The sequence below is a fragment of the Ambystoma mexicanum genome, chromosome 6p, assembly GCF_040938575.1.
Source record: "Ambystoma mexicanum isolate Mex_15411 chromosome 6p, UKY_AmexF1_1, whole genome shotgun sequence".
NCBI classification, from domain to species: Eukaryota; Metazoa; Chordata; class Amphibia; order Caudata; family Ambystomatidae; genus Ambystoma; species Ambystoma mexicanum.
In genome coordinates, this window is record NC_090935.1 from 297,968,940 (window position 1) to 297,991,872 (window position 22,933).

At 48.6% G+C, this 22,933-nt stretch overlaps 1 protein-coding gene across 1 annotated transcript in view; it reads right to left on the bottom strand.

The window, feature by feature from the left end:
• The window catches only part of FECH (ferrochelatase), a 304,793-nt gene that overhangs the window by 54,364 nt on the left and 227,496 nt on the right, over window positions 1–22,933 (bottom strand). The window contains exon 9 of the mRNA XM_069627038.1: window positions 5,149–5,313. Within this exon, the coding sequence (XP_069483139.1) occupies window positions 5,149–5,313 (165 nt within the window). The remainder of the gene's footprint in view (window positions 1–5,148; window positions 5,314–22,933) is intronic.

The following is a 22,933-nucleotide window of genomic DNA, read 5'->3' on the forward strand; positions in this document are numbered from 1 at the left end:
ACGTCCGTGGATAGCAGGCGCTGCACTTTGCCCAGAATGGTCTTCGTCAGTTCTTCCGACGGTGCCGCCAGGCGCCTCACTGTATCGAGCTTCGCTCCCAGAAACAGGGCCACCTTTGACAGCACCAGGTGTGACTTTGGGTAATTTATGGCGAATCCCAGGTCTGTGAGTAGCTGGACGGTCCTCGCAGTGTGTTCGACGGCGAGTTCCCTCGTCCTTGAGCGGATGAGCCAGTCGTCCAGGTAGGGGTAGACGTGAATCCCCTGCAGGCGCAGCCGCGCCGCCACAGGTGCTAGGCACTTGGTAAAGACCCTGGGGGCCGACTTCAATCCGAACGGCAGTGCTCTGAATTGGTAGTGGCATCCCTGGACGACGAACCTGAGGAACTTTCGGTGACTTTTGAAGATGGGAACGTGGAAGTATGCATCCTCCAGGTCCAACGACGATAGAAAGTCGCCTTCCTCCAGCTGTCCCAGCAAGTGCTGGAGGGTGACCATCCTGAACTTTTGTGACCTGATGTATTTGTTCAAACGACGAAGGTCCAGGATGGGGCACCAGCCGCCCATCTTCTTCCTGACGAGGAAGTACCTTGAGTACATCCCGGAGCCCCGGAGCCTCTTCGGGACGAGCTCGATGGCGCCTTTCCTGAGCATCGCCCGTACTTCCAACAGCAGTTGCGGGACGTGATTTTCCTTCCTGGCCACAGGTGGAATGTGAGGGCACTTCTTCAGAAATTCGATAGAGTGTCCTCTTGCCAGGGTATCCAGCACCCAACGGTCAGTGGAGATGGACTTCCACACGCCGACGAAATTCGTCAGCCGGCCTCCCACCGGGGTGCTTCGGTGGGGGCCCCGAGGCCACGGCCGGTTCAGTCCTGCTTGGAGGTGGTGGCCTTGCCGCCCTGGCCACCTTGCCGATGGCGGCGAGGCACTCCCTGCTTGCCGCGACCCCTGTAGGCCTCCTGAGACGAGGAGCGTGCCGCCTGGCGGTAGGACGACGAGCCACCGCTGGATCCCTTGGAGGCCCCTTGTCTGCCTTCGGAGCTCCGAAAGGGCCGTCGTTGCTGAAGGGCTCCTAGGGCGCGGGCCGTCTCCGTGTCCGTCTTTATGGCTTGGAGGGATTCGTCCACTGCCTTTCCGAACAAGTTGCTGCCGTCGAACGGCATGTCCAACACCCTGGTCTGGACGTCCTGACGGAAGTCGGTCGCCCGGAGCCAACCCCGTCATCGTAGGCAAACTCCATTGCCCAGCTGGCGGAACCCGGTATCAGCAATATCGGTTGGCACATTATGGCGTGGTCTGACGCCACCTCGCCTTCTTGAAGTATTTCCAGGGCCTCGGACCTCTTGTCGTCCGGTACGAAGTCCAATATGGGGGCCAGCTTAAACCAGAGCTCGTTGTCGTAACGGGCCACGATCGCCAGGGCGTTGGCCGCTTTGATCGTCGTCGACGAAATGACCCGTCGCCCCATGGCGTCCAACTTCCTACCCTCGCCGTCCGGAGGGGAATTCGACGTTGAGGCTCCTGACCCCGCCGCTTTCATCTTCGCCGCCGCCGAGACGACCGAGTCTGGCGTTGGCTGGGCCCTGAGGCACAGGGGAGCGGTCTCGGGGACCCGGTACTTCTTCTCGTACCGGTCCCGTTTGGCTGGTGCCGTGGAGGGGTTCTTGAGTACCGACAGGCCCTCCTCCCAGATGTCATCGATTAGAGGCACCGCAATGACAGTCTAGTCTTCCTCTTGGCCTCCCGGCGCTGATAGAGGAAACCTTCCTTTTTCTGCTCCTCCGGGCAGAGCTGGAACAAGTCGGACGCCCTGGCGATCATGGCGTGGAATGAGCCAATCTCGTCGGGCGGAGAGGCCCGTGCGATGGGAGACCCGTTCCATCGCCGTCGCACTCAGAACCCGTCGTCGAGCCCACCGCTCCGTCATCTCCCGACTCGTGGGAGGATGAGGAGGGAACTGTAGGCCTTACGGGAGCGAGTGGAGGAGAGGGTTGGGTCCTCTGTCGTTTGTTCTGAGGACTTCCCGACGGGCCAGGTTGCGGGTCCTCCGGCCTGGGCAATCTCGTCCTCATCTCAGAGCATAAGGACTGGATCGCAGACAAAATGGCCGCCGAGCTATCCTGAGGCCTAGGTTCCGGCTGCGCCGGAAGGGAAGGCAGCTCTTCCTCGCCATCGTCGTCTTCCTCGGTTATCTCCCGAGGATCTTCCTTACGGGATCGAACCTTCTCGAATTGGACTTCGAGATTCCTCATGGCCTCGGTCAGTTCCTCCTCCGAGGCTGACTCCGAGCTCGAGGAGGTTACCGTGCCCCCCCTCGCTTCTTCCATCATGGTGGCCATGACGATGGGCCTAAAAGAGGATTCCCTCCTTGGCAGCAGGGAAACTCTAGTCCCGGAGGCAGTCTCCGCTGGCGGGGTCTCTGCCGGCTTGGCCAGAGTCGCCGCGATCACCTCGATAGAGGCCTTTGCCTGCTGGGTAGGGGCCTTCACCACCTTAGGTGCGTCCCGGGCCTTCTCCTTAGGGGGAGGGGCGACGCCTCGCTCCCCCTCTCCGAGATCGGACGGGGCTTCTCCCGAAGCTTACCCGGGGTCTCGGACTTCCTCTTCCCCGAACCGGAGCGCTGGCTCGTGGTCGACGATGCCGGGGAAGGTGCGCCCTGCCTGGCGACCGAAGAGCCCGACCTTTCGGCGCTCCCGGAGCCAGCGGACCCGCGGCGCTTGGCCTGGTGTTGGGCCCCCGTCGCCGGGGTGCCCGCACAGGACTTAGAAGCCCGCTCGGACCCTTTCTTCTCACCCGTTGAGCCCTTCTCCAACTAGCTGGCGAGACAGTCCCTCATGGTCCGCTCCGACAAGTTCTTGCAGAACTGGCAGTCCTTCTCTACATGAGTCTTGTCCCCATGAAGACAGTAGAGGCATCGCGAATGTTCTTCCTCAAACACATTCTGCGGCCCGCATCCAGGGCAGCTGCGAAACAGCTCGGGTCCGGGTGACGAACTTGCGTCCTGGGCCATCTCGAAGTAGGCCGCAAATCTTCTGGAATCCTCCAAAAGGTTGATTCGACGAAATCTTCACCCTTGAGGGGCGTAGGAAAATCCTGCAAGGGGTACCCGTTAACGGGAGCAGAAACGGTGGAGCTTGAGGCTCGATTAACCGAAAAATGTGAAAATTCACCTGAAAAAGCGCAAAAACGCAGCAAAAGCTCAAGAGCTAAGCACGAGGACTCCCAACACTTGAACGTGCGGTAAAAATCTGAAGATGGCTGCCAGAGGCGGGGCTTAGGGAGATGGCAGTCATTGGCTGTGGTCAGTATGACGCAGAGATCAGTGATTGGTTACTACTACGAAAGACAGATCAGAAACGAAACTGATACTGATTTTTCTTTACCGAGGATTCCCACCCTGACGACGGGGAATATTCATGAGCATGTGAATCCATGCCAGACCCCATGCTGGAGAAGAGAGTAATCCTCATTGGAATCAGCAACATCTTCATCGTCACAGAACTTTGCCATAAAGTAACCTGGGGAAGACCCAGGCCCCCTTGTACTGAATGAGAAAGAGATTGCAACATTAAGTCATGGCAGGAGAGTTCACCAGGGGAATTGTGGATCTGGGATTTGCACCCATAAGGAACCGTACAAGAGAACCTGGCAGGATAGTATACCAGGTGTTTTGCAAATCTGGGTCTCGCACCCAAGTTGTGTTATCTTGCAAAAAAGGGATTCTAAGGAAGACCCATACCCTTAGCATTTCAATGGTATTGAATGTGGGAAAGGGCCTGGGGAAGGGAGTAATTTCCCCTGCAGTGAAATGCAACACAAGAGAGGGGAGCTATCTTCTTGAGCTATAAAGAACTTTGTTGTTCTTTGAACTTTTGTTTTGGTGGAGAGAATCCTGAGGAAGGGAGTCATTCCCTTTGGGACTGTGAACATTATTAGTGCTCTCCCACCACACATCCGTGACCCGCACTCTATTATCAGTTTCCTCAAAATGTACCTCTTTCCACACACCCAACTAGCCAGACAACCTCCATGGCTATCCTTTTCCTTTCCTAATCATCCGATTCTGTTCTGAAAACACTAACTTCCTTTTCACCTCCTCCCTTATGTACTCTGTTAAGTGCTCTGAGACATTCTGGAACGGGTAGCTCTATAGAAAAGTTTAAATAAAATAGAATAATCTGGGGTTTGGATAAATCTCCCACAGTATGTGACCATGTTCAAATAACTGCACCCCATTTATGCTCATCAGTGATAAGAATCTGACATCTATGGAAATGTGTTCTCAGCTGATGGGGAGTCAAACTTGGAAAAAGGTCAAACATGTTTAGTATGTTAACATTCCAGCTATCAGCCTTGGGGAGACTATCTCAGGATGCAGACTTCCCGTCACTGTATAGATGACATTCCTTACACTGATGACTCACAGCAAGACAGCAATAAAACATCTGCAACGGACATATCAAAGTTAAGACGTTTGCATCGTCTAAGTCTCAGGTGTTTGAAAGGATGTAGTGTACATGGAATCAAGGTTCAAGCCTACTTGGTGCTACTCTTCAATCCAATCTGCTTTGGTGAACCACATGGCCCCACTAAGGTCTGCCATAATGTCATCAATTGTGGCATGTTCGTTATACTCTCTGGATAGATTTATATTGCAGCCTAAAGTGCACACATATTGGTGCTTAACAAGGTTTTACTTTGTTCATGATGAAAGTTGGATGAGTCCCACTGTAACTTTTAATAGCACTGGAATCATGGATTTAAAAGTGGATCGGTGAGAGATAGTGGGTCTGAAATGCAAGTGTGGTCATAATGCAACAAGGCGGCGCTGCAGGGTGTAGCAATGGCACGGAAGGCTTTGGATTAAAATATGTATATCGTTAAATCCGAACATACCAAATATTTGTCAATGAATAAAAAGGAATGTTGGCAAGCATTTGCACACCAGTTCCCAACACTTTGTATGGATTCATAAAGAGTACGTATACTCCTGGATTCAATCCAGATGTTGCTCAGATGTCAGACATTCTAAGCAATCTAGACGACAAAATGGTGATTGTATGGATAGATACTCCTTATGCCCCCAACCCCATGTGTAGGTATCAAATACTGCATGGATGCAGATTAAATGAAATAAAAAGTTTACCTCATGTGCTAAAACTTGGGCATATTCAATATCCAATTCATAGAGTGTCTCAATGTGGTCACTGGTAAAAGCAATAGGAACCAATAATATATTCTTCTTCCCTCTCTCGCAGAGACCTTTAATGGTTTCATCTGTTTGAGGCCCCAACCAGGCCATTGGACCAACCTGTTGGGAAAAAGAAAATGTTTCTATTAGATCTCTACAGCATTTCGCCCCTCAAAAAACGTTTTGTGCAGCAGAAGACCGAAAATACAAGAGCAACAGTAGTGCACAATTGGTTCTATGTTATCTTGAACACATATACAAACTTTTACATGTAAAGCTCAAGTTTAGGACTTAATGACAAAATGTAAATAAAAAGGCAATGTAAATGCAGCCCCCATAATAAATACGGACAGCTCAATAACTATGATGCCATCATTTATTTGCCTTAGAAGACCATCTCCTGCCACAGGTCATGGTACTTCTTGACACCTCAATATATAAAAATGCTTTAAGTACATTACAAAACCTAGAGATTCAATTAGCTTTCTAGAACACAAAGTCCTGTAATTCCATGGCTAAATATCTAAAGGTCAGTCCACCTTTAAGGAAGTCAAAATACTTCCATGAGCACAACTTGGAGTACATGATAGTGTCAAAAAACTAGAGGACAGTTATCGGGTGAGATGACGGGTAGAATTCTTCAGGCTTCTTTTTTTCCAAGCATGAGAACAAAAAAAAAAAAAAAGACAAATCAGCAACTCAATTTGTAAAAAAGGTTCAAAACTGGCATATGAGAGGCAATCTGGGAAATGTAAAGGGAAAAGTACCACCAGCCTTTTTAAAAATACGCCAGAGGCTCCAAAATTAATAGGTATACTTTAAACATTCTGCAGTCTATGGATGCCTTCAATATCATGGTCTCAATTTCAGGCAGCGATTAAGCTTTTGTCTGGAATTTAAAACATCCAAAAAGGACTTAACTGAATCACTGACAACCTCATTAATCTAGGTCTCACTTTTTTTCGATCTAATGTATTTTGTGCAGAAAGTAGAAAACAAATTAGAATAATGGTTCCACTTCCTTTTATCTCAGAGACATAATCAAGAAAGCTATGAAAGGCCAGCTTCGGAGCAATGCGGACGTGAGTCCCTGAAGCGCCCGTAAACCGCCGCACACATCCTAACAAAATAGCCTGCTATTCGTGCCGATTCCGTTCCAAAATAACCCTGCTGTGAGCTGCACACTTGGACAGGCCGAAAAGAAACACAGGAATTACTCTCCTGCGCGAGTTAGACCGCCGAGAATGGTCGGCGGTAGTGAAGGTGGGATAGAGACAAGATGGCCGCGGGCAGTGCTTTAAACCTGCGAAACGGCGAGTGTGGGGGAGGCGCCGGAGGAAACATCTAAGACGCAACCTCTGCCGCGCCAGAGGAGATTGGAGGCGCTTCGGGTTATTGCAATAACCCCCAAGAACTGCCTTACCAACCCTTGGGCCCTAAGGGTGGGACTCGAGGCGGACTGGCGATCGTGCCTGTGCACGCCGCCTAGATTACCTAAGCGGCGGACCTGAAGGGGAAGGCTGAGCACTGCGGGCGGTGGATCGAGCCCCGTGGACGGTGAGCAACAGCACCCTACTGTGTACGGGACCGGACCGTCCCCGCGTGTACGTAACTGCGGCTGCCCCTGCCCGAGACTGCACTCGCCCCTGCCATCCCTGCACCACGAACCAAACGTACCCTGGAAAGCCCGCCCTGCTCAACGCCGGGCAAGACTGCAGAGCTGGAGCGAGCCCGGAGAAGGTGTCGGCGGCGCCCAGTGTGAGGGGCCATCTGTCATCCGGAGCACCCTAAACACCCGAACAGCCCACCAAAGTGAATGCACACAAAACCTACCATCTGCTGACTGGACTGGCGCAGCCGACAGTCGGCCAGACATCCACCCGTGCCACCCACGACCCGATCGGATCTGCAAGTGGGAGCGCTTGACGGAGTGAGAACACGTTGTGTTGCGGAGGACAAGGTGGGGACAACTCCGGTAAGTGAGGCACGCATGGACCTAACCCCTTGCCAACACAGCCCCAAGGCTCCATAGACATTTAGGTCTGGGCTGTGCTGAACGAAGGGAGGGGAGGTTGTGGCCCTTCCCCCTCATGTGATGCCCCAGGAGAACCTTGTACCCCTGCAACCACGACCCGAAGTCTGGGGCTGGAGGAGAGCAACATAAGCCAGCCTGTCAGGGATTGGGGCTCATGCATTTCACGCCCAGCATCCCCCACAGATATTATGACCAGGCTTTAACGGTGGTTTCCTAACGGGACCAAAGGCAGAGCACTAGCCACCCACCCCACTCACCCGTGGCACAGAACGCATCAAACTGCAGATCCGCTGACCAGGAGGTTACCCCACGCGGCAGGTCACAAACACAGGAAACATCAGTGAATAGTCGCACTGGCATGAACAAAGCGGCTACGGCCCCCTCCCACACATGGGGTACCGGTCTCTACGGTTGCACCCACCTTCAGAATCCAGGTCCCCATGGAGTGAGCGATGCGCCTAGCACCAACTCCCAAGTGAATAAGCCTCCCACCACAAATGCGGTTATACACAACCACAGTTCCAGGGGAAACCATTGGTAAAACAAAAGCGACCCATTTGAGCTACACAGTGGGCGGTCAAGTGGAGGATACAATTGTGCCACAGCTGAGCACTACCCACGCTTGGTGTGCTCCAACACCCGCCGTGGTGACCGCCCGCTGCACGCAAAGGAGGTGACCCCCGCACTGGCCGCTGCTAACCGGATACACGATGGGCAAAGAAAGCTAAAAAGTCAGTCACACAAAGCAGAAATGATCAATACACTACTGTACCGGTGGACTCCTCCTCAGACCATGACCAGCTGCACAACATGACTGAGGCTGAAAACACCCTATCCCTGAAAGATGTCATGGCGGCAATCACCGACTCGCGGGCATCCATGGAACAAAAAATGGATGGCATCAACATGGATGTCTCCCTTCTCCGACATGACCTGCAAAAACTAACTAACCTCACGCACAGGGGAAGCCGAACAGCGCATCTCTGGAGCGGAAGACTGGTTACGCAACATGGAACAGCATATGACCCGTGTCATGACACGACTGAAAACACTAGAGGAGAGGGTCGACGAGGGAGAGGGAAGATCCCGGCGAAACAACATCCACATACTGGGCCTGCCGGAGAAAACACAAGGTCCGTGCATGGAATTTTTTTTGGAGCAATGGCTATCGGACTATTTGAGCCCAAATCATTCTCCAAATGTTTCTCTATTGTACGGGCCCACTGCATGCCATCTGGACCACCTATACCAGGTGGACCGCCACGCACGGTAATTGTAAAGCTACTGAATTACAGAGACTGTGACGCACTACTCCAAATGGCCCGTACTAAGGGAACAATTACAGACAACGGATCCCGTGTAGCCTTCTTTCCGGACTACACTAGGGAGGTTCAGAAGGCCAGACAATCGTTTGACCAACTCAAGAAACACCTTCAAACCTTGAATGTGAAATACGGCCTTCTCTTCCCAGCACAGCTCCAAATTTATCATCAGGGCACAACAGTGCACTTTACAGATCCAAAAGATGCATGGAAATGGGCGGAACAAAACATTGAGGGTGACTGGAGCGTGGCGAGGTCCAAGAACAACAGTAGACCCAGACCACCACCTGGCCCTGCTACCGATAAGACAGGATCCTGAACCACTGCTGCCGCACCTATTGAGGACCGCTGATTGAATCAAGAGGAGCTAACCTAACTCCCTGGAAATTGATCTGCAATAATTTGGTGCCTCAGTGGAACTGCAATGTGTGGATACGAGCTCCATGAATAGACTTAACTTTGAGCAGCCCTAGGGGACAGGAACCTCCCCCACCCTTCGGCACTCGGACACCCTGTTCAACCAGGAGTGTGCTGCCTGGTGATTGTAGGCTGGAGTGAATGTGCTACTGAGTGTGGATTTGTTAATTTAATTTTTTTTGTTTAAGCTTGGGTGACAAGATACTCCAGGTTGGGTGGAAGTATAGGGAGGAGGGACGGGTAAAATTGTGTAACTCGACCGAGGCAGTAGTTGCCTCCAATGAGACAAGTGACAGAGAGGGGGAGCTGGGGGGTGGGGGAGTTTTCACCATTGTTCTTGATGGGTCCGAAAGCACTAAACATCCATTCCTACGAAGTTACACCACACAGCAAGGCAACAGACTGGGCTTCTCCCAAAAACCACACATGCACTGCCCAACAGAAACCCTTTCCAACTCAGATGACAAGAGCTGGATCCGACACAAAAACCCTACGTCTCCCGGCATGGAATGTCAATGGACTGGGTGGTGAGAATAAACGAAGAATGGTCAGCCAGGCGTTAAATAGACAATCACCAGATTTGGCGCTGCTTACAGAAACCCATCTAGCGGGCACAACATGCAACCTATTTAAACGTAGCAATTACCGCACGGCACTGCACGCAGGCTTCAATACGGGCTCAAGTGGGGTCCTTATACTGATCCATAAAAAACTACCTTTCACACTCTCCAGAGTGTCGCAGGACACAGGGGGTAGATATGTGCACATGACAGGAACACTGTGGAACCAAACCATAACAATACTAGCTATATACTCACCACCCATGTTGATGCTGAACCTTATAGAAGACATAACTCCCCTGATAATTCAAGATACCTCAGACACTAATCCTCAGACACTAATCCTTGGTGTTGATTTCAATGTAGTCATGAACTTGGGGATGGACCGCACACACCTAAGGGGTAGGAACCCCGACACCCACACGAAATTGGCTACCTTCACAGCGGCACTGGGGCTAAGAGACGTATGGCACAACCTCCACCCTGAGAGTCGAGAATACTCATTCCACTCGGGCGTCCATGCGTCCCTCTCGAGGCTGGACTACTTTTTCTTAACCACTGAAATACACAGAGCGCTCAACGCCACCCTACTCCCGCATGAAATCTGACCACTCGCCCCTACTAACAGAAGTGTCAACGACAAGGCCAATCCCCCCGCCCTCCTGGTGCCTTAACAATTATTATTTAGGCTTCCCTAGCTTGTAGAACGCATCCAAGAGACCACAACCACCTACTTTCAACTAAACACAGGGTCAATTGATGACCCAGGAATGCTATGGGAAGCGTACAAACCAGTGCTGCGAGGAGAGATTCTCTCCTGGACAAAGGTGCATAAAAAAGCACAAGTAGAAAAAGTGAAAGAAGCTGAAGCACAGGTGGAGCAAGCAGAATGCTCACACCTGGCGTTAGATCTACCTTAAACCAACCGAGCATTGATCCTTGCCCAAAAGAAATTGCACAACATAGCCCTAGACAAGGCCAAACAAGCACATAGAACGATGCCTGCCAGATTATACGGGACAGGAGACAAAGCAGGTAAAATGTTAGCATGGCTGGAACGCAGAGATGAAGGGCACAAACAGGTTAGAGTGATTGAACCCGATAACTCGGAACCGCTGTCAACCGACCAGGATATTGTAGAAGGTTTTGCAGCTTACTATGCAGAACTTTATAAACCACCTGAGACCCCTACCCAAATCTCCATAATAGACGAGATTATCCTCCCTAACTTAACGGGCGCACAAAGAGACCTACTTGAGGCAAACATCACAGAAGAGGAGTTGGGGCTGGCCATGTCACAACTACACCCCGGGAAAACGCCTGGGCCGAACGGCTTCCCGGTGGAAATATGGAAGGGGATAGAACCAAGCGGAATACTCCCACACATGTACACACACTCGAAGGCGCATGGCCAGCTGCCCCCAGACCCGAGGAGAGCCACCATAATAGTGATCCCCAAACCAGATAAACCTCCAGAGAAATGTAGTTCATACAGGCCGATCTCGCTAATTAACAGTGAAACTAAAATCCTAGCGAAAGCAGTGGCAAACCGGCTGCAGAAAGTTATTATGTCACTGATACATCCAGACCGGTGCGGCTTTAAGCCTCAGAGATCCACCCGTATGAACATAAATAGATTGCACACCGCGATAGAAAAGTTCTCTCTTCTACAAGGTCCCCTAGCACTATTAACGAGAGACTTCGAGAAGGCCTTTGACTCGGATCACTGGGAAGCACTTTGGGAAATAATGCGCCGAATGGGATTTGGGGAACAATTTTTGGAATAGGTGCAGTTACTATACAAATCCCTCGAGGTTGTGACCAGGGTAACTGGGTGGCCCTCTAAACCCTTCAGACTGGGCAAAGGGACACAGCAAGGCTGCCCCCTGTCCGCAATGCTTTTCGCGCTCGCCATAGAGCCACTGGCTATTCTACTATGGGAAACAGACGTGGAAGGAATACCGGTGGACAGATGACTGGGAGGACAAGGTCTTGCTATATGCAGATGACCTGCTCCTGTATTTATCAGACCCCATAATCTCCTGCCCAACAGTGATGCACCTGCTGAAGAAATACAAATCCTTCAGCGGCCTAAGGGTAAACTGGTCAAAATCCATACTATTCCCGGTGAAAGAGATAGGGAGTGCAGGGTTACAAAATTGCCCCTTTTCCGCGTAGAGCAGGCTTGTCGAACCTTTTTGAATGTTGGGCCGAGGCATTAACTTTTTGTTAACCAGTTGGCCGGTGAGTCAAAAGTCAACATCCTTACCCAAAGCAGTACATTCAAAATCGATGGTGTGTGACCTTTGACACAATAGCATCACAGGCAGTGATAGCCATGCAGTCCCAAAGATAGCTTTTGGTGTCGGTGACAGTGATCAAAGGTTAGTTTCTTGTGATTTCTTCCGCCAGTGTGTATGTGTTGATATTTTTCTGAAACAGTGGGGGCGACCGAGCGTAGCGAGGGAGCTATAACGATCTAGGGAGGGTTGTCATGATGCCTACCCCCAGGCATCCAGACCAAGCCCATCAGCCCCGGGAGCGGGCATCTAGACGTTTAGTAAAACCTCTGCAGCCCCGGCTAGGGGCTATCTGGGTTCAGTCCTGGCGCCTTAGGCGCCAGGCTCATAGTAGGAATCGGTCCTGGCGCCTAAGGCGCCAGGCTCATTGCCTGAGTCATTACTTACCTCAGGCAGACCATGCTGCAAATGACTCCAATCCCACATGAAGCCTGAAAGGGACTATTTTTCTACAGGGACTATTTTTTACTCGGGTGTGGTTCTAGGGACTTATTACCCGGGACTACTTTCGAGGCCATTTAAACCACACCCGACCAGCAACACACGCTTCGCGTTATTCTGCATCCAGCAGCGTAACACTCACCGTGCCTGCAGCCTGCATCCTGCATCCAGTCTTCTGCCACGCCCGCCTCGAATCCGGAGCTCCTAAAACAAAGAGGAAAGAAAGGGACAAGGTTAGAAAACGAACTTATTTCTATTCCACACCTGATTCTGGATCCATCTTGTCTCCGGACCTGTAAAGAACATAATTTCTGCACGCGCCGCACCTCCAGCTGCAGCGCCGCGCCAATCCATACTCACCAGTCTTCACAGCATCCTTCGGGTCAGCGCTGCCTCCATCATTTCTTCACCGAACTTCGGCACCTAGGAGACAAAAGAAAACCACAAGGTGAGCCGAGGGAACCAACAAATATAATTCTTACCACCATAGACTTACCCGATTTACCACGGGAAGCATCCTTTTGTGACTCTCCATATTTTCACATGCCGCATCTGTAAAGAGAGACAAAACAACACGTTTTCCTCATGCAACATTTACCGGACAGCACCGGGTAATACAGACTCTTACCTGAGCGCCACCAGCTGCCATAAGAGCATCTTTTCACGAGCCAGCTGCAAGACAAGAAAGGAAGGGGAGAACAAGAGTGAACATCGGTCATATTGAACTCTATGAACTGAATACTTACTGGTCCTCACCAGGAACCTCAGAGTCAATACTCTCCGGAACTCTCCCGAGCCTTCAAACCAATGACGTAACTGGAATCGACATGCCCCTGCAAATCCATGCAGGATGGAGAGCTCATCTTTCAAGAATATAAGGTGAGATTGCTGTGAGGGCATTTCGGAGGTGATTAGTTGGGGAGGACTGTGGGGGTGCCATCACTTGAATCCACAAGTGGCTAAATCCATCTCTCCGCTTGCAGGAGAATATTTCTACGGGTTAAGCAGACAAGATTAGGAGGGCAGATCCAGTCAGTCATCGCTGCACTGCGCATTACGTGGGTGGAGACCGCAGATGTCCAGGTCCGACCGACGCCCCTGTGGCAGGAAAACTGGCCAAAAACCATACGTTTACAATCAATTCTAAAGGGGAACATGTACCTTCAATGTCACCAACAGCAGACAAGAACATTGTAGAACACAACACGTTATAATGATCAATGTGTCCACAATGTTGTAAGACAGCACTGTCACTGATGTAACACATTGGAAAGCTGGTTGTGCCCAACATATGCCTCTGTAGCAACATGTCTATGCTGGTTGTTCCCGATTTAGGCCAGCATTGTCCTGTACAAAGCATGATTGATGCTGCCTGAGCATACCATGGCACTGGTGATTAGGTACTTCACTATGCAGATAATAGTTTTGACCAGTGTTGCCAAGTAAATATTCGGTATCTATGTTGACCATGTCTCCTACTTTTGCCTCTGGCCCTCTCTCTGACCCTCCTAAATTTGATTCCTGATGACACCACTAGATTGACCAACTATTCATGGAGCAGGGGGGCACAATTAGTGTGCTACAACTAGATCCATTGAAGCCGTCATGTCTGCTACCATAGGTGATTGGTCCAGGGGGCACCAGAGGCAGCAACAGTCCTCTGCCACGGCCCAGAAATAAAATTACTCGGGTCCACGGACCCAACAAACATTGAACACATTTCATACAAGAATGGATCACCATATGTATCATTAATATCTGTGTGTATAGATCCATATTGTCAAATTACTGTGAATGCAAACAGACTCCCAAGTCCAAATGATAATATGTTATTGTATAGCACTTACACTAAAGCTCTTTTTTATAGAACAAATATGCATACAATATCACCCAACCTGTGTTGGTACTCATTTATCAACCTAAGAAGGATGAAAGGCTGAGATGGCCTTGCGGGGATTCGAACATGCAGATCACACACACATCACAGCAGTGAGTGCTCAACCCACTGAGGTTATCATATTGGCTATAGTAAAATGAGCAATTATTCTGTAGTGTAGTGGATATCATTAAACTGGTAACTGAGATTTAACAGCAGACCAGTTAAATTAATCTGCATGTCTGGTGCAAAGTTGGCAAAGCCTACAAATGCACCGGGCCTGTAACTGCCTCTGGTGCCCCCTTCTAGGGGGCACCAGAGACAGTAACTCTGACACGACCTTGTTTATTTATTTGTTCATTGTTTGTCGGGTCCGTTGACCCGATTCATTTATTTATTTCTGCAATGTTGGTTGAGCCCAACATTGCAGAAATAAATTAATTAATTGGGTCCACGGACCCGACAAACATCAAACAAATAAATACACCAGGCCCAGAATTCGAGTCTACGGACCTGACATTCATTAAAAAAAAAAAAAAGAAAATGCACTGGGCCTGTAACTGCCTCTGGTGCCCCCTTCTAGGGGGCACCATAGGCAGTGACAGAGCTCCGCCATGCACGGCCGGGTATATTTATTTATGTGTTCAATGTTTGTCGGGTCCATGGACCCGATTAATTTATTTCCGCAATGTTAGTCAGACCCAAAATTGCAGAAATAAATAAATTAATTGGGTCCACGGGCCTGACAAACATCAAGCAAATAAATAAACCAGGCAGTAGCAGTCCCCCGCCATGGCCCAGAATTTGGGTCTACGGACCTGACATTCATAAAAAAAAAAAAAAAAAGAATGCACCGGGCCTATAACTGCCTTACACTTGTCTGTTCAGACTCGCGGGCCACATGAAATGGCTCGGAGGGCCGCATTGTGGCCCGCAGGCCGTATGTTGGACAACCTTGGCGTAGAGGATAATCAATTCCGATATTTGGGGGTCCAGATCACAACAAACTTAAACAAATATGTAGAAAAAAAATCTCCACCCTATCATAGATCGATTTGCAGAAGATGTCAAACACTGGAACGCCCTGCCGCTAACCCTACTACGGAGAGCAGCATTATTTAAAATGATGGCATTGCCAAGATTCCTACACATCCTCCAAAATGCCCCAGTGCACATCCCCACACGGGAGTTCCATAGAATTGACAGAACCCTCCGGAAACTCCTATGGAACAACGGACACCCGAGAATAGCATTTCACACCTTGCATCGGTCCATCTGGGAGGGAGGCATAGGGTTGCCGCGCCTACAGACATACTACTGGGCGAGCCAAATGGCAGTAATAAACGACCTACTACACGGAGATCCTTCGCTACCTCACATTAAACCTGATACCACAAGAGGAGCGACAATAACCTCATTAGAGTCCCTATACCGGAAAATTAACACCAGTGCCCCCAAAACGATGACAGCTCATCAGGCAATAATTTGGGCATAGGCACACAAGTACATAAACTGGGAAGGGAAAATCACCCGGGTGCAACCACTGTGGGCAAATAAGCATATCTCAGAGCTGGACAAACTCCAGAAATGGCAGAACTGGATACATGTGGGGATAACAAAAGTGGGGGATGTGATTAGGGATGGGGGGGAATTGTACCCTTTGAGGATCTGGTTGATGAGTTCGATCTCCCTGTCACTGACCGATACTGACACACGTAGCCAAGTCGCACCCTACAGCAGCATCTCCCTGATCTGAGTAACATGGCAGACTGCACTCCCATAGAGAGAAATCTAGTCCTAGATCGCATAGATGCCAAAACTACCTCTGTGATGTATAATGCTCTCACCTCCTTTGCCACACCGGAGCTGACAAGTCTGAAGTCCAAGTGGGAGAGGGATGTGGGAGAGATCCTACCTGAGGATTGGATAACAATCCTAATGTACCCAAGAGAGACAGCCATATCGGCCAGGTTCCGTCATGTCCAGTTCAAAATTCTACATAGAATTTACTACCCAAGGGTAGCACTCTCACCACGGACCCTGACTGTCAGCACTGTTGCCAAGAAGAGGGCACTTTCTTCCATGTATTATGGGACTGCTCGCACATCAAACCATACTGGCAACAATGCTGTGACACTATCTGGGGTGCTGGGTTGGACTGTGTCCAGAGATCCGAAACTGATGCCACTGGTCGTAGAGGATGAGGGAGAAATGTCACGCACTGACAAACTACTGTTTTTCAACCTCCACAGCACTGATCAAACGCAAAATTGCCAAACTGTGGGGGTCAAACGTAACCCCGGAACATGCACAATGGATAAACGATGTAGAGGCATGCATAGCGATGGAGCGATGAGTGCATACGCCCAGGGGTTGCCCTGGGAAAGCCGACAAAATCTGGGGAAAGTGGGAGAATGCCCAATAAGATACTGGAAACGCAGGCCAGATGCCTTGATATACCTGATGTATATTAAGGCTGTTTGTAATCATTACCATGAAATCGTGCTGGTGAACTCGGAACCCATGAACCTTTAGAATGTTATGGTTGTTGGACTCCACAGGAGTCAATGTTTATTTGTATTGTGTAACAAAACCAATAAAAAATGTTTTATTAAAAAAAAAAGAAAGCTAAATCTGATGGAAGTGGTAGAGGCTTTCTAAGTAAGCTCTGTGAATCTCGCAATAGCCCTAATAATCCCACATGACAAAGTCTGAAACTCTCTTATGTGTGGTCAGTATACATGGCGCAAAGAGGGAAACCACTAATTTAGTTAGATTTTGCCAGATCTGCTTCAGGTGGACCTGTGACAGCGCCAGATATCTGGTCTGCATGCAGTTGGCTAGAAGATAGAAAAACTGTCTTTCAAGGTCATCTTACTTTAGACCAGGTTTAATACAAAGCTGCAGGGTGATTGAGGCATAGAATAGTAAGCATTAGGTGATGCTCGTGCGAACCGCTCCCTACTTGTGAAACCTGTGCAAGCAAGGAATGAGTATCTTGAGTCCAGGTCTATGAGAAATAATGAACGCATTCTTGGTTTCACCAACGTGGAAATCATTACTTAGCAACTACTCAGAGATAGTCTCAAAAATACATAATTTTCACAGCAGTTTCTTGTAAACAAGGAACACAGGGTCACTAACTTCGGCTCCAAAACCTGACCGGGCACTCCCAAGTAATTGTGAAACTTCTTAACTATAGAGATCGGGATGTTGTACTGAGCAGATTGAGAATAAGGGAATCAAAAATGTTCATCTACCCAGACTTTACTTCCTCAATACAAACTGCTCACATACCTTTGCCTCTGTCAAGCAGAAATAGCCATACCGAGGCCCGAAATACACAATGCTCTCTCCAGCGCAACCTTGTGTTATTTAGAAGAATAAGACCCACTCATTTACGACTCCAGAAGAGGTTTTAGCATTTCTTGGAAGACTACCGGATAAAGTGCTACCACTTAAACTACTTGATTGTTATTTTATGTTCACAGCTGTACTTTAACAGGGTAGCATTGGTTTATGTACTTGATGCCAATCTGCAGCCTCAGCATGGAGCAGAGCAGTTGCTGACTACCATCTCAAGTTTATTTCCAAGCTATATTTATCCCAAAGTGACATACAGATCCTGGGTATATAGCTTTGTGAATTACATGGGTAGGGTATACCTGCACCTGGGGAATAGACTACAGTGCGCAGGGGTACGGTCAGAAGGATATACTGGCTATTACTCCTACTCCTGGCCAGCCACTCACCTAATTTTACATTATGGTTCTTTTCATCTCGGGATTTCAAAATGCACAGGTGTGTAGGGATCTGATGCATCCCATTAGATTAGGAGTACAAGGTTTGGGGTATACCCCCGATCTTATTACAAACAGATGATTTAAATAAGCAAGGGAAAAGACTGAACAGATAGTTGATTGATCATAAAAGTAGACTATCAACAAATTCACCAGCTGAAGGTAGATTCCTACGAACTTCACGTGCCCCAATTGATTATGTAATTTGTAAACTAGCAGATTGGGGAGGTTGTGCTGACTTGAAATTACTTACTAGGGTAGAACGTAATGGCTTCTGGATTCACCTATATATTAGGCTGACTTCTATAATAGATTCAATTGATACCCTGCCTAATGAGGCGGTTAATCTATGCATATATAGAAAGGAAGGGGAAGTGGCTGCATAATAGAAGTAAGATATTGTAGACAGTATTGAATAGAGCAGGTCCATCTGTTGAAAACAAATTTCTAGCTTGAATGCAGTAAAACAAGTATGCAGTGGTCGAAGTGGGCAGGAGCGGTTGGGGCGGTGCTCCTATACTTAGGTTTTACTGTTCCTACACTTTTATTTTAAAAAGTAACCATTGTAGAATGGTTTGGTTTTAAAATAAAAGTGTAGGAAGCAGTTGAAACCTGCGCTTCAACGCACTGCACTGAATGTTCCCTGAATGTTCCCTTAAACAGCAGGCGCGTTTGTTCGTGGGTTTGTTGTGTGTGTGGGAGGGGGCGTGGTGAAGGGGTACGGGGCAGGCCAGCAGGGAACATAGTTCCACTACTTCTTTTCATACACTTTGACCACTGCAAGTATGCAAACTATGAATGAAGACTCTGACTCTTTGAATCTGGTTATAAAGCACATTATGTCAACTGATAAACCACCTAATAATACCAAATTTAGGCAGGCTTGGTTTGACAAAGTGTGTATGTGGTTTCATAATCGTTGTCACTGAATACTGGAAAAAAAATCCAGAAGCCACAGAGTACAATAAGAAAATAGTGCGCACAGACTACAAAATAAATATTCAAAGAGCCAAAATTGCTAATGAGCGAAACATCCGGGATAAACTACAACCATGTTGTGGTGAGCAAAAATATAGTAGTAGATTTTGACAATTAAGTGCAAATGAATCTGAATAATTCAGAGCTGCAATGAATCTTATACCCATGTCAAGATGGTATGATCATTAGTTGCTTTTTATGAAGTTAGGAAAGGTCTATGACTAGTATCAAAAACGGGCATATCCTAGCTGATCTGTTCTAGCTCGTTATATATTTCCCAACTAAGAGCGTATAAAGCTCAAGGGCTGGTTGGAGTCACTGGGGACTTATACAAACTATGTCCAGCTCTATGGGCTCAGTTCCTCACAAATCTGTCCTGGGCAGTACGTTTGATTAGACTACTACCAGTTACATGGTTGCATTCATCTACTGTACCTGTTTTTAAGAAAGATAATCGGGAGAACCAAAGTTGTTACCAATCTATTGCCCCAAGTTACATCTCATTAAAAATATTGAAACACCTTTAGGCAAAATTGTTCAATTGGGTTAATGAAAATCAGATTCCAGCAATTACACAACCTGGGCTTCAAAAGCTGGACAAGGCACTGCTAACCCATCTTTAATGATTGCGGAGTAAGCCAGGAGAGCTAAAATCTACCTAGCCTTTAAGGACTCTCTCAAGCCATTTGATAAACTCACCCAATGCCAGTTTTTGGATAAGCTAATCTTTATGACTTGCACTGCAGAGTTAGGCATTTTGATCCAATTGTATTCAGAAGCATGGCCTTTGTAATGTGCGCAAGTAGGTGCTCTGAATGTTTTCTAATAAAGACCGGGATGTGTTACAGCTCCTCTCTCATCTTTAAATGGCCTGGAGAATCATTTATCTAAAACACTCCTGATGTACCAGTAATGGAAGGTGGATTTGTTTCATGCCTCACATATGCTGATGCTGTTTTGAATGGGAGATCACTAAATGCCTTACAAAAATTGTTGGATGGGTACGTTCACTTTATGACATTGTGAAGCACGATCATTAACTCCAAGTAACCTATCAAAGGAGAACGAATACAATTCCTACATTTTATTTCAATGGAATGTCTATAAAAATCACAAAAGATTTCAACTGTCTGGGTGTAAAATTAAAAGGGTCACCTTATGTCTAAGCCAGTCCATTTGGGTCAAATTACATATGTTCGGCTAGTTTGGACTTCATGCAATTCCACCAGCTATTAAAAGTGTACAAAGCTAAATTTGCGCTTTGAACCACTTGTGTATAGGCGAGTTAAATGCCATATCATATCATTTATCATATCATGCGGATTACCATAAGCAGAAAGTGACTGGGTTGCTACATCCTTGGAATTACTGGGTATGTCAGGCCATACAATTATAAATTTGAGAATTTCAACAGTGGAAAAACTCCACAATCTTGAATTACAACTTCAACATTTGTTTACCAAACTGCATAACACCTGCGCTGTTACGGTGCAAGTATGGTCGAATAGTGGTGCAGAACATAACCAATAAAAGTACATGTTAATTTTGGATACAGGGGAATCAGCAAAATGTCTCACACGTTAAATTTATGTTTGATTTGTTGGGGCCGTCTTCTACACTAATCTGGCATCACTAAGTAAACATGACAAAACGATAGCTTGTCAGGCTTCTGTCAGTAGTGTGACGAATCCCAAGGTATTGTCACTGCTCCCATGGAGGAAGCCCTTTCCCATGGGGCCAGGGAGGTGAGGCCGCTACCCAATAGTCCCCCTGGGGGTGGTACTCAGCGGAAGGATCTCGTGGAGACGGAAGCCCTCCATGGGACCAGTGACGATGGCCCTGGCAGAATGCAGCATTCACCCCCTCCAGTTATGTACCCTCTTAGCGCTCATCCAACTCAGTCACCTGTGGTCCTCCAAACGGCTATGTATCTCTGGAGGACTTCATTCATACAGATCATACTCGGACAAGGAAGAGTGAGGCTTACCCAGGTCGAGTGCATACAGTCACTGACACGAAGAAGATCACATAAGGAGGCAAAAGCCCACAGAGGAACCAACATAAAGTACAGTCTGTTAGAGGCAGCTCCGGCGATAAAAAGCAAGGAAGGACTGTACATAGTCAAGACAACCCTGGAGGAGTGAGGAACCAGATGCCGGTTCCGTGGCAAGAGACCCAAGCAGAAGAGAACGAGATGCCATCGAGGGCGGGCGAGTGTCTCCAGTAGCTCCATGGAACAGGGAAGCCAGACGGGCTAAACCAAAGCAAGCAGAAGGAGCACAGCCGAGGGCACGCGAGAGAGCCTACCACTGCGGAGCCGGCAAGGGCAGGACGCCAAATGCGGAAGCAGTACAGAAGCCCCGATCTACTCCCAGGACAGACAGAGATCGCAACAGCATTTCACAAACATAGGGAAAGGGTCAGGGCGTACGCGGCGGGCACCAAGTAGCTTAAAGAAACCCATACCAATATCCTGAGAAGCAGAAGGGGGATAGGCAAAAGAACTGTACACATTTAAACAAACTTTACGAAATATCCTATGTAGAACAGTACCTGACAGGAGAGTACAGCAGGTCTGTTCAATTGGATATTGAGTGAAGCAGGGGCAGAGGGGCCCGCAAAAGCAGTACACCAGGGTCTGTGACCCATTTGAAGCCGGGGAAGCACTGCCAATACAGCAACACCACACTAAGGTCTGGGACCCATAAAAAGTCAGGCTAGGCCTGCAACGGCAACACACAGGGGTCAAGAGCCCACACACGTCCAAAGAAGCACACAATGAAACCAAGTCAGGGAAATCCTGGAGATAACAAAGGGGTCTGGGACCCACATAAAGGAGAAGCAAGCTACAGAACAAGTCGAGGTGATCCTGAGACAGTCCAGAGGGGTCTGGGATTCACGCAAGAGAAAGAAATTGAAAACGCTACAACCAGGGGCCAAGCTCCCATTGCCAATATAAAGGGGCCTGGGACTCACATGAAGGAGAAACAAGCTACAATTCTGGGACCGCCGTAACAGAACGAGAGGCGCAAGAAGCAAAAACAAGGGGTTGAGGACCCATTGCCAAAAGAGGAGACATTTTTCTGGATTTCTAAGATCTATAGTCAAGCCTAGCACGATAGTGAACCAGACTGGACGCTATGTTTGTGAGCTGGAGAAGGGGCAGTGGAAGCTACTTGTGGCGAATCAACTTCCAGGGCACCAGTGGTCCAGGGATAAATATCGGTTTCTAAACCATCAATCAACCCCACACCTCTAGTACACCAGAAGGGATCCGAACAGATTGGAATACAAGTGAATTAAGCCCTCCTTGTCCAACTTTACTACGGCAGGCTCATCTCCGCAAGGTCGTGGATCGTTGGTTAGTTGCAACACAGCGGAAATACACATATTACCCAATGATAAAAGGGAAGGTCCAGTCAAGGTTGCATAAAAATATCTACTTTATTATCACTACAACAGACAGTTCTAGCACACTACAATTATAACCCAGATTGTAAAGGAACACAGACAGACAGTTTCACAAAGGAAAGGGATGCACTCTGCATACTGAAAGGAGGGTAGTTGGTAAAGCAATCAGTCTTACTGTTCAAGGTTATTTGGTTTCAACACCAAAGGGTCATAACTGTCTCTAGGGGGCTTCAGAGGAGGACCGGGAGGGGGGGGGGGTCGCAGAACCACAATGTACCTGGTGCTGAAGAGGGTCTTGGTGTTCGACAGCGTCGAGGCAGTTCCAGGGCGCTTCACAGCCCATGAGACAGAGTTAGTGGCAGGAGACGCAGCGGGTACCAGGCGGCAGGCAGTTCGGCAAGTGAGGCTGGACGGACGTCTGCAGGCTGTCCGGCGAGGCGGTTCGGTACCAAGAATCGTTGTCGCTGTGCTGGTTGGCGGTTCTGGAATGCTGATTGAAGCATCCCAGACAACAGTCAGCGGTGCAGCCGGATGCGGTTCTAGGACTCGACTGTCTCGAAATTGTCCTTAAAAAGATGGACGCTGGATGTTTGTGTGGCA